This window comes from Anser anser (genome assembly GCF_964211835.1).
Source record: "Anser anser genome assembly, chromosome: 6".
Classification (NCBI taxonomy): Eukaryota; Metazoa; Chordata; class Aves; order Anseriformes; family Anatidae; genus Anser; species Anser anser.
In genome coordinates, this window is record NC_139726.1 from 20,575,499 (window position 1) to 20,590,058 (window position 14,560).

Below are 14,560 nucleotides of genomic sequence, written 5' to 3' on the forward strand. Positions count from 1 at the left end.
TACCCGACTGGTTGTATCTATGCTGGTGATAGATGCGCACTTGAGTAAGCCACGGATTTACGGTCAACACTTTCACTTTTTCTCCACTTCCAAATTTATCTTTCTTCCAGACTTCTCCTCGTTCTTTAGCTATCCAATATAAATGGCCTTCAAAGACATCAAGGCTGTATGGACTGCCTACTTCTCAAAGGAACCAAACAAGGGACTGTCAGCAAGCACATCTCTAGCAGGAGCAATACAACAGCTATTCTTCTTTAGCTAAATATATCATCTAATCTTTCATCTAATCTTTCATTTGGAGCCAAATCCAGTTGGAGGCTGGTTACTAGTGGAGTCCCCCAGGGCTCAGTGCTGGGGCCGGTCCTCTTTAATATCTTTATCGATGACCTGGATGAGGGGATCGAGTGCACCCTCAGTAAGTTTGCAGATGACACCAAGTTAGGTGCGTGTGTCGATCTGCTCGAGGGCAGGAAGGCTCTGCAGGAGGATCTGGATAGGCTGGACCGATGGGCTGAGGTCAACTGCATGAAGTTCAACAAGGCCAAGTGCCGGGTCCTGCACCTGGGGCGTAACAACCCCAAGCAGCGCTACAGGCTGGGAGATGAGTGGTTGGAAAACTGCCTGGCGGAGAAGGACCTGGGAGTACTGGTTGATAGGCAGCTGAATATGAGCCAGCAGTGTGCTCAGGTGGCCAAGAAGGCCAACAGCATCCTGGCTTGCATAAGAAGCAGTGTGGCCAGCAGGTCTAGGGAGGTGATTGTCCCCCTGTACTCGGCTCTGGTGAGGCCGCACCTCGAGTACTGTGTTCAGTTTTGGGCCCCTCGCTACAAGAAGGACATGGAGGTGCTCGAGAGAGTCCAGAGAAGGGCAACGAAGCTGGTGAGGGGTCTGGAGAACAAGTCTTACGAGGGGCGGCTGAGGGAGCTGGGGTTGTTTAGCCTCGAGAAGAGGAGGCTCAGGGGAGACCTCATCGCTCTCTATAGGTACCTTAAAGGAGGCTGTAGAGAGGTGGGGGTTGGTCTGTTCTCCCACGTGCCTGGTGACAGGACGAGGGGGAATGGGCTAAAGTTGCGCCAGGGGAGTTTTAGGTTGGATGTTAGGAAGAACTTCTTTACTGAAAGGGTTGTTAGGCATTGGAATGGACTGCCCAGGGAGGTGGTTGAGTCGCCATCCCTGGAGGTCTTTAAAAGACGTTTAGATGTAGCCCTTAGTGATATGGTTTAGTGTAGGACTTGTTAGTGTTAGGACAGAGGTTGGACTAGATGATCTTGGGGGTCTCTTCCAACCTAGACGATTCTGTGATTCTGTGATTTTATGACATTTATAGCTGTAGATATATATTATCATATGGCTGACCACTTAATGCTGCTGTTCCTGCAGACCACTTAATAATATACATAAGAAAGCAAGAATCCAATTTTCCACAAGGTCCCTAGGTTTGTCATGTAATGTACTCTCAGGGAATCTAATACCCAGGCATCATGAGCTCTGAACCTGGTGTGCTCTTTATCCCTGTATAAAGGAGAAAACACTACCAAGACTTTGAAAAGCTCTTGAAAATCTAACTCCACACATCAAAACCAAGTGCTTGGTAGCACACACCTTGGTTACTACTACATGGATTCCATAGTAAATTCTTACCTCCGTGTAATACTACAGTTCTGTCTGTCCCATCAGGTCTCATAGATTCAATAATATTTTCTTTAGAATCACTCCAATAGATCCTATCGTTGTTCAAATAATCAATAGAAAGACCTGTTGGCCAGCCAAGGTCTTCAGAGACCAAAGTTTGTCTTTGCTGTCCATCCATCCAGGCACGTTCTATCTTTGGTTGCCTTCCCCAGTCAGTCCAATACATGAACCTGAAAGGACACAACTGCAATTTAGCATAATTCAGAATTTGGTTGCCATAATCATCGATTGGAAATTCATGGAACAGGTTAGTTGTGGAACATAAAGCTGCTCAGCAGTTGATGTTTTGCAGGTGAGATTAGCATAGTCATGCTGAGTTAACTGAATAAGCGTGTTTCAAAAACAGAAGATAAATACCAAAGAAGAATGTTTGCAACTTGTGACCTTATGTGGAAAGAGAGTGGTTTCAATGGCAATTTCTCATTCTCAGTGGAAGAAAAACAACTGAGTATTCTGGGCATTCATGAGTCACAAAAAAGCTGCAGAGCCCAAGTGACTCCAAGAAACTGTGCTGCTTCACTGCAGCCAGGAGATGTACATATCACAACATCCTGTGATCCATCATTTAATACAAGATGGACCAAGCACAGGTGTTGAATGTACCAGCGCATTTACATTGTTTTCCACTGAAAGCGGGTATTTCTGTACTACTTGGAGCCAGTAAAGAGAGGTTGCCATCAATTTCCCTATTTCAGTTGTAACAGAGAAATTTGGTGGGCACACAGTATTACAGAAAGGAGATTTTTATTGGCCTACCTGGTGTCATCACCAATGCAAGCACCTATACAAAATATAAACCTAAAATATGTTCTCATGTATACAAATTTCCTGACATTAGTAAGAGGAAAACCCTGAATTTGATCTGATCAGGAAAGCACTCCCATACTCTTTACTGTAAAGTTTACCGTTGTGGGGTTTTGGTACTGAATGGCATTGAAAATAATTCTGGGAAGTACTTACCCACTTTTTGGATTGACGGCTATAGCTGCTGGTTGATCCAGTAGAGAAAAGATAATCCATTTTCTGTACCGTCCATCTAATTTTGCCACCTCTATACGATTAGTCCCTGAATCAGTCCAGTAAAGATGTCTGAATTAAACAAAACAGAACATTCCAAAAGTAAATAGCTTATATGTGGGAGAGGAATAAAAAAATCTTCAAGAAAAAAGCTACATCAAAACCAAACAAAATTAATAAAATGAAACAGAATTGATTACATCTGAACTTTTTCAGTCTGGAACATCCAGTTCCTAGATATAGGAGTCTAGGAAATATGATCCACAGACTCTCTAGTTTTCTCCTCTGTGAAAGTTTCTGTAGCTGCCTCTGTTCCCTGTCAAATAACCATCACTGAAGCGATGCTGAGAACTTTCATTGTTACTTTTAAGTACCAGAGAAGGCTAATAAGCATCTTTATAGTTTCAGTTTTCCAGGTAACAATCAAGTTCATTACAAATAAAAATTTATCTACCATGCAGTTTATGGGGCAACTTTGAAGCTATCCAGTTTATTCGTCCACAGCTTCTTTCTAGATTTTTGTCTTCTCACAGAGATGTTAATGAATAGTTACCGTGTTAGATGCAAATGCTTTTAGCCCTTACAAATAGGGCACTTGGTCCATTCTTCTTTGGACTTAGCTTATCTTTATCATCTTGCCTATATTTTTTTCATCTTACATTATACACATAACTCACTCAGTAGTATCTACTCACTAATCACACGCTGCCTTCTGATGGAATAAGTTATCCCCTAGGTATCTTGGGAATGTGAGACAATGTTACAGTTCCTATTTTGCAGATAGGCAGAAGAACTAAGTGCCTCAAAACACCTGTATCAGTTTTTATATCATGTGCAGACACTTAAATTTGATTAAAAAAAATAAATAAAACTATCAACATTGCTCTGGAATCAGTATAACATTGTTTGCAGTACTTAAGATGCTAGCCTCACCATGATGTTGGTGATATATATCCCCTATTCTTTATCTTATAACCATACAGATTTCAAATACATTTGATAGAATTTATTTATATTTGTGAATTGAAATTCAGACACTCCCTTCCATCCTCACAGACATTCAGTTTTCAGATGTCCTGCAGTTCACAAAGCTAACAGCAAAATAACTTGAAAGCTGGAGGTTAGCCCAGGCTTTAATACACATATCTTAAACTAAAAAAGAAATGCTAGAAGACGTAACTTTCCACTTGTCATGAGTGGCAGAATTTTTCAGGCTAGTGAATCGCTTCAGCCTGCCAGACTGGCTTTATTCTGCTCTAAAAATCAGCATGACAGTTTATGAGCAACTCCCTAACTATTCTATAGAACTCATCACCTAACATAGCATACATCACCTAACACAAGGAATCTCAATAATAAAAGCTGTGTATCAGGCCCTGAACTGGAAACAGAAGTCTTTTTCCAATCTTTGCCTACTCATACACTTGAAGCATTAAAAAAAAACCTCTTTTGCCATCATCACAATTCAGCATTAAGTGCCACCTAGCTACAATCCAGATCTTAAGCACCTTCCACTCATACTCTGAGGATATAAAATATAAATATTACTAATCATAGTTGATAACTATGTAATACAGGGGAAGCAGATGCCTAAGCTCCTTCTTTTAGTTTTCAGTTTTACAGAAAAGTCATGCTTTACTACGATCTTCACACCATTCTTCCTCACCCTATTGACAACATCATCAGGAACATCCAAAATTTGTCAACCACGTTCAGAAGACTGACTCATCTCTATAACATCCGCCCATTCAACTTCAGAATTCTGACTACATTTCACAGTGACTATTTAGAAACATCAAGGTCTTCTCAACATTATATCAAATGAACTACAGCTATGCCTGTCCAGGACAACCTTTAACAGTTACACTGTGAAGAAAAAATGACACCATCAACGTCTGAGTCAAACTCACTAAAGTTATGCCCATCTTTCTCCCAGCTCTTCTCCAAAGAAGGGAAAATGAGCAGTGATCATCTCATAATTTCTTGGATTAAGTAAAAAAGAAAAAAAAAAAAAAGCTAAAGAAGAGCTATGGTCGAAAAAAGGGAGAAAAGGAAAAACTTTATTTCAGACAATTACAAAAGAGCAGCTTTGCTTTGGGATTAACTCATATAGCACAGGGCTGATAAGAAATGAGCAAAGGTAAGACACAAACTCAGTTATGGGTTGGTAAGGTCTCCTTTCAACAGCAGTGAAAGCTTGTTCTCTAAAGCTTACCTGACTCCTAAAAGAAGAATCCTTCTGACATGAAGGCCAGCATATTATCACCTAACTGACACACAACTGATCTGCCAGCTGTGGAGTAATGTATGTTTCCTCAGTGAATACATGGTGCGGTCAGCAACACACATTTGACCTATTAACTGCTGTCTTCACAAACAGAACTTACTATAGGCTTTTGAACTACCAATTTTTATTTATTTATTTATTCAGATATTTTGAGACCAAATATCTTGAGACATAGAGAATTCATAAGGAAAAAAAAAATGGATTTTGCACTGCCTGATCAAACCTTTGACATATTCAATCTACAACATTTTTCTAGCTTCTCAGTGCACTTACCTTCCAACCCAGTCAACAGCCAATCCATCAGGATTAACTATGTATCTGAGATTCAAATCAACTTCCTTTGTAGGATTGTTTCTACTGCTGTCAAATGTGGGCAGATAGGCACGTTTGATGGCTCCAAACTGAGAACCCTGCCCCAGAATGCTGAAGTACACAATACCTTAAAGAACAAATCAAGGATCATTTTTAATGTCTAGTCATTCCTCATTTTTTGAAAATCCTAATCTTTCTGAGCCTCTTATGTCGAGACTAGTTCAATTTTTAAATTCATAAAAATGCAGAATATTCTGTTTAATTACATTGTGTTACTGCACATATTTTTAAGCCATTTATCATAGTTAAGAAGCACATCTAAAATCATCTTGGCCTAGATTATCAAGAAACGTGTTACATTTTTCAAGAGAAGAGGATTTTAGCTTTGAACCCTTTGCACAGGATTTTGAGTTTAGATCAGTTCTTTCAAGACTTGAATCAAGGTTTGGGGACTGGCAGAAACAGAAGAGAAGAAAGGGGTTTGTTCACAGCAATCCTCTACTATTGCATAATCCTAAAGAGCAACAATTCCACAGCTGAACTCATATCAAAACAAAAGGAAAACCAGAACAAAAACTAGCTACACGAAAGCAAAGTATTAAAATGAACCACACTGATGCTGAAAAAACAAGTAGAGGGGATGGGCACATTCAGCCAAGACATGGCCAGTTAATCTAGTTCGATTTTGATTTCCAACATAAATTAAATACCTATGCTACTGCCATGTGTCTTTTTAAACCAACTGCTGTACGGGGGAGTACTCATGTTCTACATATACTCACTCAGGCCTATTCCTTCAGGGTCCCAATCATAATCCAGAGCTTGGATGCGTTCCTGGTTATCGATATAGTCAGAGTACTGTTCTGATGAGATATTGTATCTTCGAATCCTTACATTATCTGGCAGCAGTAACAATGGAGGATTACCTGGGAAATGATAATGAACTTTACTTTCGTGTATTTTTAGGAAAAAAAACAGATAAAAGTCATTTACATTTAAAACTAAACTCGTGTTTTCACAGGTTCTCACTGAGTAAGAGGCAGAAAGGACACAGGGCCACTTCTAAAGCTTCAGAACTTTATTTTTTAATTAAAAAAAAAATAATAAATTAATTTAAAACACTGGACATGCTTACCAATGAAAATAGTATTGTTCTTTTCACCATAGACTTTCTGCAGCCATAATCACTAAGGCAAAAATCCTTAAAAATCACAGTAGGAACATCACAGTGTTGGCATATTGACACCTCACATCTCAAAAATAGAATGCAGCTACACACTGTGCAGCTCAGCTTAACCACCTTGCCAAATGGGGAACAATTTTGGTAACTACAAATAAATTGCCAGTATCTTGAGCCAGGAGCTGTCTCAGTTCTTCTACCCAATGTGTCTATAGTCAGAAGAACGCTCTCCTACCTGACCACAGGTTAATTTGAGGTTAGCCTCAGTACTCTAATAACTTGATTATAGTCAAGTTGGAGTAGTAGTCCCAGCTGGCTCACTGCTGGTGAGAACATGCAATTGTACAGCCCTTTTGTCAATGACAAAGTCCAGCTGGGAGTCACGGACATCTTCACAAAACCTGTAAGAACTGAAAAGGTATTCACCTGGGAAAAGAATACCTCATTTACCAGTGCCTTTTCCAACTAATAAACCTCAGTCTATGAAGTGTTTATCTGAATACAGATCCTTTTCCCCCTAAGGCATGCACAACTATGGAACAATAATGGAAGTGACTCCATTCTCTAATAAGCATACAATTTATAGCAGAAATTGGTAGCTTTACCAATATATATGCTATTACAACAAAGAAAAAGATCTGATATTCTCTGTGTCTTCTGAAAATGCCTGATTATCAGGCCCACAGCAGACACAGGCAAAGAAAGCCCTCATTTATGAGTGCTGTGAGCTTGTACTACAAAGAGTAATACGGTTCTGGGCATAGATAGAAGTAGAACTTCAGGCACAAGCAATTTCATAATGTTACCAGCTACAATCATGATATCTTCTATCACTGAGCCTTGAAAATATCTACATGTCTAGAATACCTAGATGATTCCTGAATAAAAGCTATGAAGAAAGATTTTAAAGAACTAGATCTGAGACACCAGCACATAAAGAAGTTGCCAAGCAGAAGCCCAGGTACTGTATTGCTATCATGCACCTCTGAAAGCTGCTACAGCGTAAGTACTTTCCTAAATATGGTGTTGTTTCAGTCTTTTATATAATACTACTGTGTTGTCATTTTTTTCTTCAGCTCTGTATTATTACTACTCAACTATTATTATCTTCTGAATCAACTATCTACCTATTCAATGGCTGTCACACACTATAGTCACTGCACTGAGGTATGTCAAAAAAACATGATTGAAGTCATGGGCCGAAGTCCTTCTGTTTGTGTGCATCAGTCCATGAATAACGAATAAGCAACCTGCCATCAAAGTGCCTTTGATTTGTACCAGTTTAATGGAACTTTCTTCTGATGCATTCTTTTGTTGCAAAAACCTAAACTTCAGGAATAGGCAACATTAATTTCCTTCTGCTGACATCCACAGGATAAGCAGTCTTTTGTTTTAGAGAAAATTTCAGGTGAAAGGAAGGCAGTGATCCAAACCAAAATATTATTTTTAATGTTTACAATTGGAAGCAGAGATGAGCATTTCTCTTCCTGATTACGGAATGGGTGGAATACACAGATAATGTTATGCTACAGAATAAAGTTTGGTTTTCTTTATCCCCTTCCATAAAAAGAGATGATTGTATTCATTAAGTTGCGCTACTTCACTTGCTCTTTACAGGTAGCAATCAATCTTGCTGTCAGTAAACATACCATTAGCTGCACACTGCTTCCCTTGTTGATCACCCACAGATCTGAAGCCATCTGCACAGAAACATTCATAGCTTCCTTTGGAATTTTTGCAGTCCTGGGTGCATGTTCCGAAGATCTCACATTCATTGATATCTACACATAAGCCGAGAAAAGATACCTAGAGTTTAATCTCTTCTTCCACATCCTGGCCATCTTTACTCCATGAAGCAGTGGACTTATCCCTTCCCCACATACGCTAAAAGATCAGTGATAATAAATTATTTTTAAAATCAGCCTTAGTTTTCTAACAGAATTTCTCATCACTTATTTAACGTTTAACATAAGTCTTAACTATAAATTGCTAACAACTGCATAGCTCCTGTTCAACAGATTGCTTTTAAGAGACATATTTTTCATTGCCTATTTTTGTGTTAAATCACCAAGGAAAGACAAAAGATGAGGCATGACTACAATGAGATGCAAGAGCAACCCTTGTTGAAATGTTGAAGCACAGATACCTAGTCCCTAAGAAACAATATCAGCAGGAAGGACAGGGAGGAATGCCCTTTGATCATGTGTAATAAAACTACACAAATTGTCCACAAGATCTGGGAGCAACAAGCAGAAGTGATCCTGTCAAAATATACTGAAATGGTAACCACAACCACACTATACTGCATAATCACCACCAATGGCCTTTGTGTAAACTCCTCCATATTTTATCTGCATATAAACAAGAAAAAACATGGCACAATAAACCTTTACTGAAGGTCTGTTCTGAAACAGAACCAAATGAGAGTGTAACCTTCAGTAAGTTTTCTATTAACAAGGAAAAATAACAGCAAATTTTCATCCTTCAAATTGCAAAGAAACAACTAAACCTATATACCAAAAAGCAAGAACGTATACCCACAGCTAACAAAAGCCTAAAAAAAATATACAAACTGCGGAGCCAGCTCTTTATTGAGTGAGGCCTGCATGTTAGAAAACATGATTCAGCAAAATGGTTTAAGAAGCATATGGTAAATGTACAAACATCCTGTTATAATGCAGGAGTGAGTAATCATATTAGAATGACGAAGCGACAGGTCATTGAACACTTATCAGTGAGATGTTTAGAAGAATGAAAATACCATCACAGGAGTTTCGGTTAATTTCACTGGCCTTGTACCCTGGTCTACAGGAACAGATAAAGCCTCCTTCATTCAGGTTGGTACAGTTATGTTCACAGATATTTTCTGCACAGGTTCGTTCTGTTCCAGGATCTGAAAAAGGTAGGAATTAGACAATTAAAACCATTAAAAAAAAAAGTGATGTGATAATAAAGTGATAAGGAGGTTGTAATTTTGATCATTATAGTCTATTTAAAAATCATTTTCAATGGATAATGTTACTTTTCTTTCTCTTTTTTCCTAAGTGAGATCCAATTAATGTGAACATCTTTTCTCTAAGGCAAACTAAAAAAGGGTGGTAAAGGTCAGTCAAAAGAACTTTCAACTAAGAATAGTTTCACTATAGAAGCAGGTGAACAGGGTCAGAGTAAGAGCCATAAACATCCAACTCACCTTCCTTAAGAGAATCTGCAGCAATTGCAGAAACTAAGACGCATGACTAACCCCTACCTTTGCCAACCAACCTCTTTCTTACCCAGTACTTTCTTATCACTTAAACAAAAAGTGTTCTCAGCTACTACCATATGTGCCACAGACCACATATTACCTATATCTGGAAATTAGAGAAGATGACAACATACTCATCCAGTACCTAATCAAAAGCCTAGTGAAGTCAAAACAGGTCATTGCACCGAATGCGCTGCCCTTTAAAGAAATGCCTATAACGGAAAAGGTAAGTGAGGTATAATAGATATTCTGTATCAAACAGAAAATTATATTCTTCTCAAACAACACATAAAATTATATTGATTCTGACATACTGTACATATATACAAAGTACTTTAAAATTCAGATTGTATCTAAGTAGGAAAGAAATAATATATGTTTATTGACAGCATGAGAAAAGATAGAAATGTATGACAAAACATTACATTAAGCTCATTATCTCCTTTATAACATATACATCCCAGTCCTAATTAATTTTAAACACCTCAATTTCATATATATGTAGAAGCATAAATTCATTGTGTAGACACATACAGAGCTTTTCTCTCAACATCTCAGGTTTTTGATATTGGTAAGTCTGTGAATGTTATCATCTGGCCTGCATTCATATCTATCCACAAACAGTAGAATGCTGACAGCTAGGTGTCTTTGATTTGCACTGTTTCAGATACTTTTTATATTTTCATCAAGTCATTAGGTTATATTACCTAAAGACCACTGGGGATAGTATGTGAAACAGCTACTTAAGAATGGACTGCATTATAGTATTACAAGTTATTTGTGCTTTGCAAGCATGCTGGATCACAATTCACTAGTGCATTATTTGTCACACTTTCCACCTGAAGCCATCGAAGCCTGGCAAACTCAAATTGCAAGTACATGCTCATATTATTACTCTACAACTCTCTATGCATTGATATAAAGAGAGTTAGATTTTTATTTTTATCAGATTTCATCAGAATAGTCTCTCGCCTCAAAGTTCAAGTCAAAGTTTTTGCATCTAAATGGCTGTTAGTAGATTCATGAGGCATAATTAATAAAAGTTGTGCATGCACAGAGGAAATCAGAGGGCCCTCAGCCTGAGTAATGGCTGTCCCTATAGACTTCTGTGTTCTGTCTGTAAAGAAGACAACAGAAGCATCTCAATATATTTTTGATTTCAACAGGGCTGGAGCAACTTCTATGGCTTCAGGGTCTGCCCATGAATAATTCTGTAGGTTGGCCTATGGCAATTCCAATTTAACTATCTCGGTATTCTTGCCTCCACAATGCAACACATCTCAAAACAAGATTAAAAACAAGATCAAACCCTTTTTCGTGATGCATAAATGCTATAAGCCTAAAAAAGATTGTTCAGAGCACTTAATTTCTTAGGGCTTTTCCCCCAAAGAAAGAAAAAAAATTATTGTCATGGCTAATCAGATAATCCCAGCATGGGGTAATCGGTTATGTTATTGGTTTCAGAAATGTTTATTTCAATAGCATTGTAATTTTTTATTCAATTGATGTTATTACTTACTGCAGCCCATTTCATCAAAATGATCTCCACAGTCATCATAATTGTCACAGACATAATGTAGAGGAATGCAATTTCCATTACTGCACTTGAATTCTTCAGTTGTACACGGCCTTGGGGTTGGTTCTCTACCTACAGTTGAGAAAAGAAACATTCCTCTATCGCAACTTCAGTTACACATTACCAACAGACAGCACTATTACACATTGCTAATGAGGAATGCAATCTGGTAAAATAATGACTAGGGTGACGTTGGAAGTCTATCATAAAGCTAAGCAAGGCCTCCTGACTTCTAGTCACACCCCAATGAACTGAAGAAGCCCTTTCCATTTTATGGAGGTGGAAGTTAGAAGCTTCCTCTTAATAGTTGACTGAACTTTTTTTTTAATAGTGCAAACTAATTAATACCCTTTAACTCCATACTTTATACATCTGCTGCAGACTTCAAGAGGTTGAGTTATTAGTAAAATATTAATTTTAAGAAAAATTTGCAATAAAGCCAGCAAATAAGCTGGCTTTTATTGGTTGCTTAATAAGTAATCAAAAATATGATAAACCTATATAATATAAAAATCAACACAGTCAGGAAGAACTACCTCAGATATCTGAGGGCAAAACCCTATTGAATATTAACAGAGCTTCTGCAGGATTTGTCCCTTAATATTGACTCTTACTATATACATAACAGTGCCATGAATTCAGAAGTACCCATTCATCTATTTTTAAAAAATGTCCAATATCCATCCAATCCTTAGTTATGATACAGCCAAACACGTTTTTCTTTCTTAATTCAGACTTCATAGTAAGCAGACACAATTTAGCTAGTGTTCATAATAAAACACAATTTGATTTTGAAAACCATACTCTACTTTTCAGGCAAATCATTGCTTAATTTTGCTACTTACATAGAGACCTGTGAACACATAGTATCAATAATTACAGTTCAAATTATTTCATATTGAGCTTTAGTTTTCAAATACTTATGTTTGATTTTGACATTTCTGAAGGCCTTCAGTATTATTAAACACATCGCAATTACTGAATCTCCTATTTGCTGCTAAATTTTGTGTATACATACAGTGTTCCTCTTTTTCATCACTGCCATCTCCACAGTCGTCTTCCTGGTTGCACAGCTCATGACTATATATACAGCGATTGTTTTCACATCGGAAACGGAACGGAGATTCACAAGCAATATCCACTGAAACCACAGAGATCAGGTCAATCACACTGATACTTCATGCTACTGAGTCATGAGTTATCCTGGTCAATTTTATCTTTGAACACTGAGATGTTTCCTGTATTTTAGAAGATATTGCAGGGGCATTCAGGCCCAAAAGAACTTTCTCTACATTTTGGTGATCATATATCAGGCCGCTATATATTTTTTGTCAGAAGACAGTGCATTATCATTGGCCAAAGGCATATACTGTAACTACATATAATACTGAGGTTTCTAGATTTGTTTATGAAGTACACTGATGGAAAATCCAAAATGCTAATTAAGTGGTTATTTAATTCATAACTAACAACAATTGTTTGCATTACATTTCTAACACCTCGTTTTATTTATTTATTTAACAACTAAGGTCAGGACTCCTCATCCATATTTACAAAGATGTTCCGACACTACGGACAGCTTTAAAGGCTCACCTTTGAGAATATAAATTATCTGAATTGTATCTTTAAATGCAACTGATGCTCTTATTTTAAACATTCCACCTGAAAACGTAAAGTACTGCCCTTAGCTCTTTGATATAGTTCTCCCTGCTTTTGTAACCACATATATAAACATCTGCAATGAGAAACATACTATAGGAGGATGAAGTGAACTTGCATATGAAGCAAAATTCTCAGCACCCATCCTGAAAGTAGTCAGTGAGAATCTCTACTGAAATGAAAATATTTACAATTTATTTTCTATTTCTTCTCTTTATTGTAATTATATATTATATTACAGTTTTTTTTAAATTTTAATACAAATTCTCTCTCTTACAGCAAAGGTGAAGTTCTTCATCAGAGTCATCTCCACAGTCATTGTCACCATCACATTTCCAGTATGGCTGGATACAGACATGGTTTTTACATTCGAACAACATGGGTGGACAGTATGTACCATTAGGATATCGTGTTGCTGAAAAAAAAATATATTAAATGAAAATTTTGTTTTGTTTTGTTTTCCTTGAAAAAGACTCAGGTTGATCCTATACTATTTTTTTTAAAATACTCTTCTCTCCATGGTAGGAGATGTAGTATGAGGCACTGCAAAGATCTACAGCAACAACAGCCTGCAAGGACGAAGGACTTATTGGAAGCACAACGTAAGTAATTCAGGTTCAAATGAATATTGAAACAACATAAATTACATTCCCAGAAGCTTCTGAAAATAAATTGTCACAAATTTAACAAATGTTGCTTGAACCTGTTACCGCTAGATAAGTAAGAAAGGTAAATAATGTCATTGGCACCAAATCTGAATGACCCAAGTACCTAGACATAGGTTAAAAAAAATAAAAATCTGTTGAATCGGTGAAAAACCGAACTAGATCAAAGAAAAACCACACAACTGTCCTAAACCACATAAGTAAAACATATCTTTGCCCTTTCAGTGGCTTCTCATATGCATTTTCCTCCCCGTAAGAAAAGCCGAATATTGTGTAAACACAATTCTGAGAGATTAACTATCACGAAGCAAATTCCAAGACATTTTTTCACAGTAGATCAATATATAGAAGGAAGATGTAAACAGAAAAGTATTTAATTTCATTGGCTTCATTGCTACTCTAGGAAACTCCATACACTCCTTTGAGTATTATAAAAACCCATTCCATTACAGAACCTTTTTAGAATACAGTACGACTGGAAACTGTGGATCTTGCAACATGAGTGGGAATAGTCAAGAATTTTGATTCAATCATACATCTATCTTCTGCCGGACCATGTAAACATATGAATTTCCTACCGTTACAATTGTGTTTACAATTAATGTAAGAGAAGGCAACCCATTCACATATTAAAAAGCTGATTCAAAACATTACACTCCTCAATTTTTACTGACATCACTGAGTGTTGCAGAATTCAGTACCTCTAAGGAGTCATCTCAATCTCACTTAAAGAGACAGAAAAGTGCAAGTCTTTCTGGAAGTGAGCTCAATGAGCACCGATTGCAAAGCTTGAAACTCACGACAAGTTGTTTCATCAGAGAAATCAAGGCAGTCTGCATTTCCATCACATCTGAAGCGCTCTGCAACACAGTGTCCACTATTACACTGGAAATAACCAGGGTGGCAGGTTCTTAGCTCTGAAAAG

General features: G+C 37.5%; 1 protein-coding gene across 1 annotated transcript in view; it reads right to left on the reverse strand.

Moving 5' to 3' along the window:
* The window catches only part of LRP2 (LDL receptor related protein 2), a 119,641-nt gene that overhangs the window by 12,325 nt on the left and 92,756 nt on the right, over nt 1-14,560 (reverse strand). Inside the window, 11 exon segments of the mRNA XM_083842447.1 lie at nt 4-183; nt 1,642-1,862; nt 2,653-2,781; nt 5,270-5,435; nt 6,091-6,234; nt 8,138-8,269; nt 9,250-9,381; nt 11,255-11,383; nt 12,330-12,452; nt 13,248-13,385; nt 14,436-14,552. Coding sequence (XP_083698573.1) covers nt 4-183; nt 1,642-1,862; nt 2,653-2,781; nt 5,270-5,435; nt 6,091-6,234; nt 8,138-8,269; nt 9,250-9,381; nt 11,255-11,383; nt 12,330-12,452; nt 13,248-13,385; nt 14,436-14,552 — 1,611 coding nt within the window.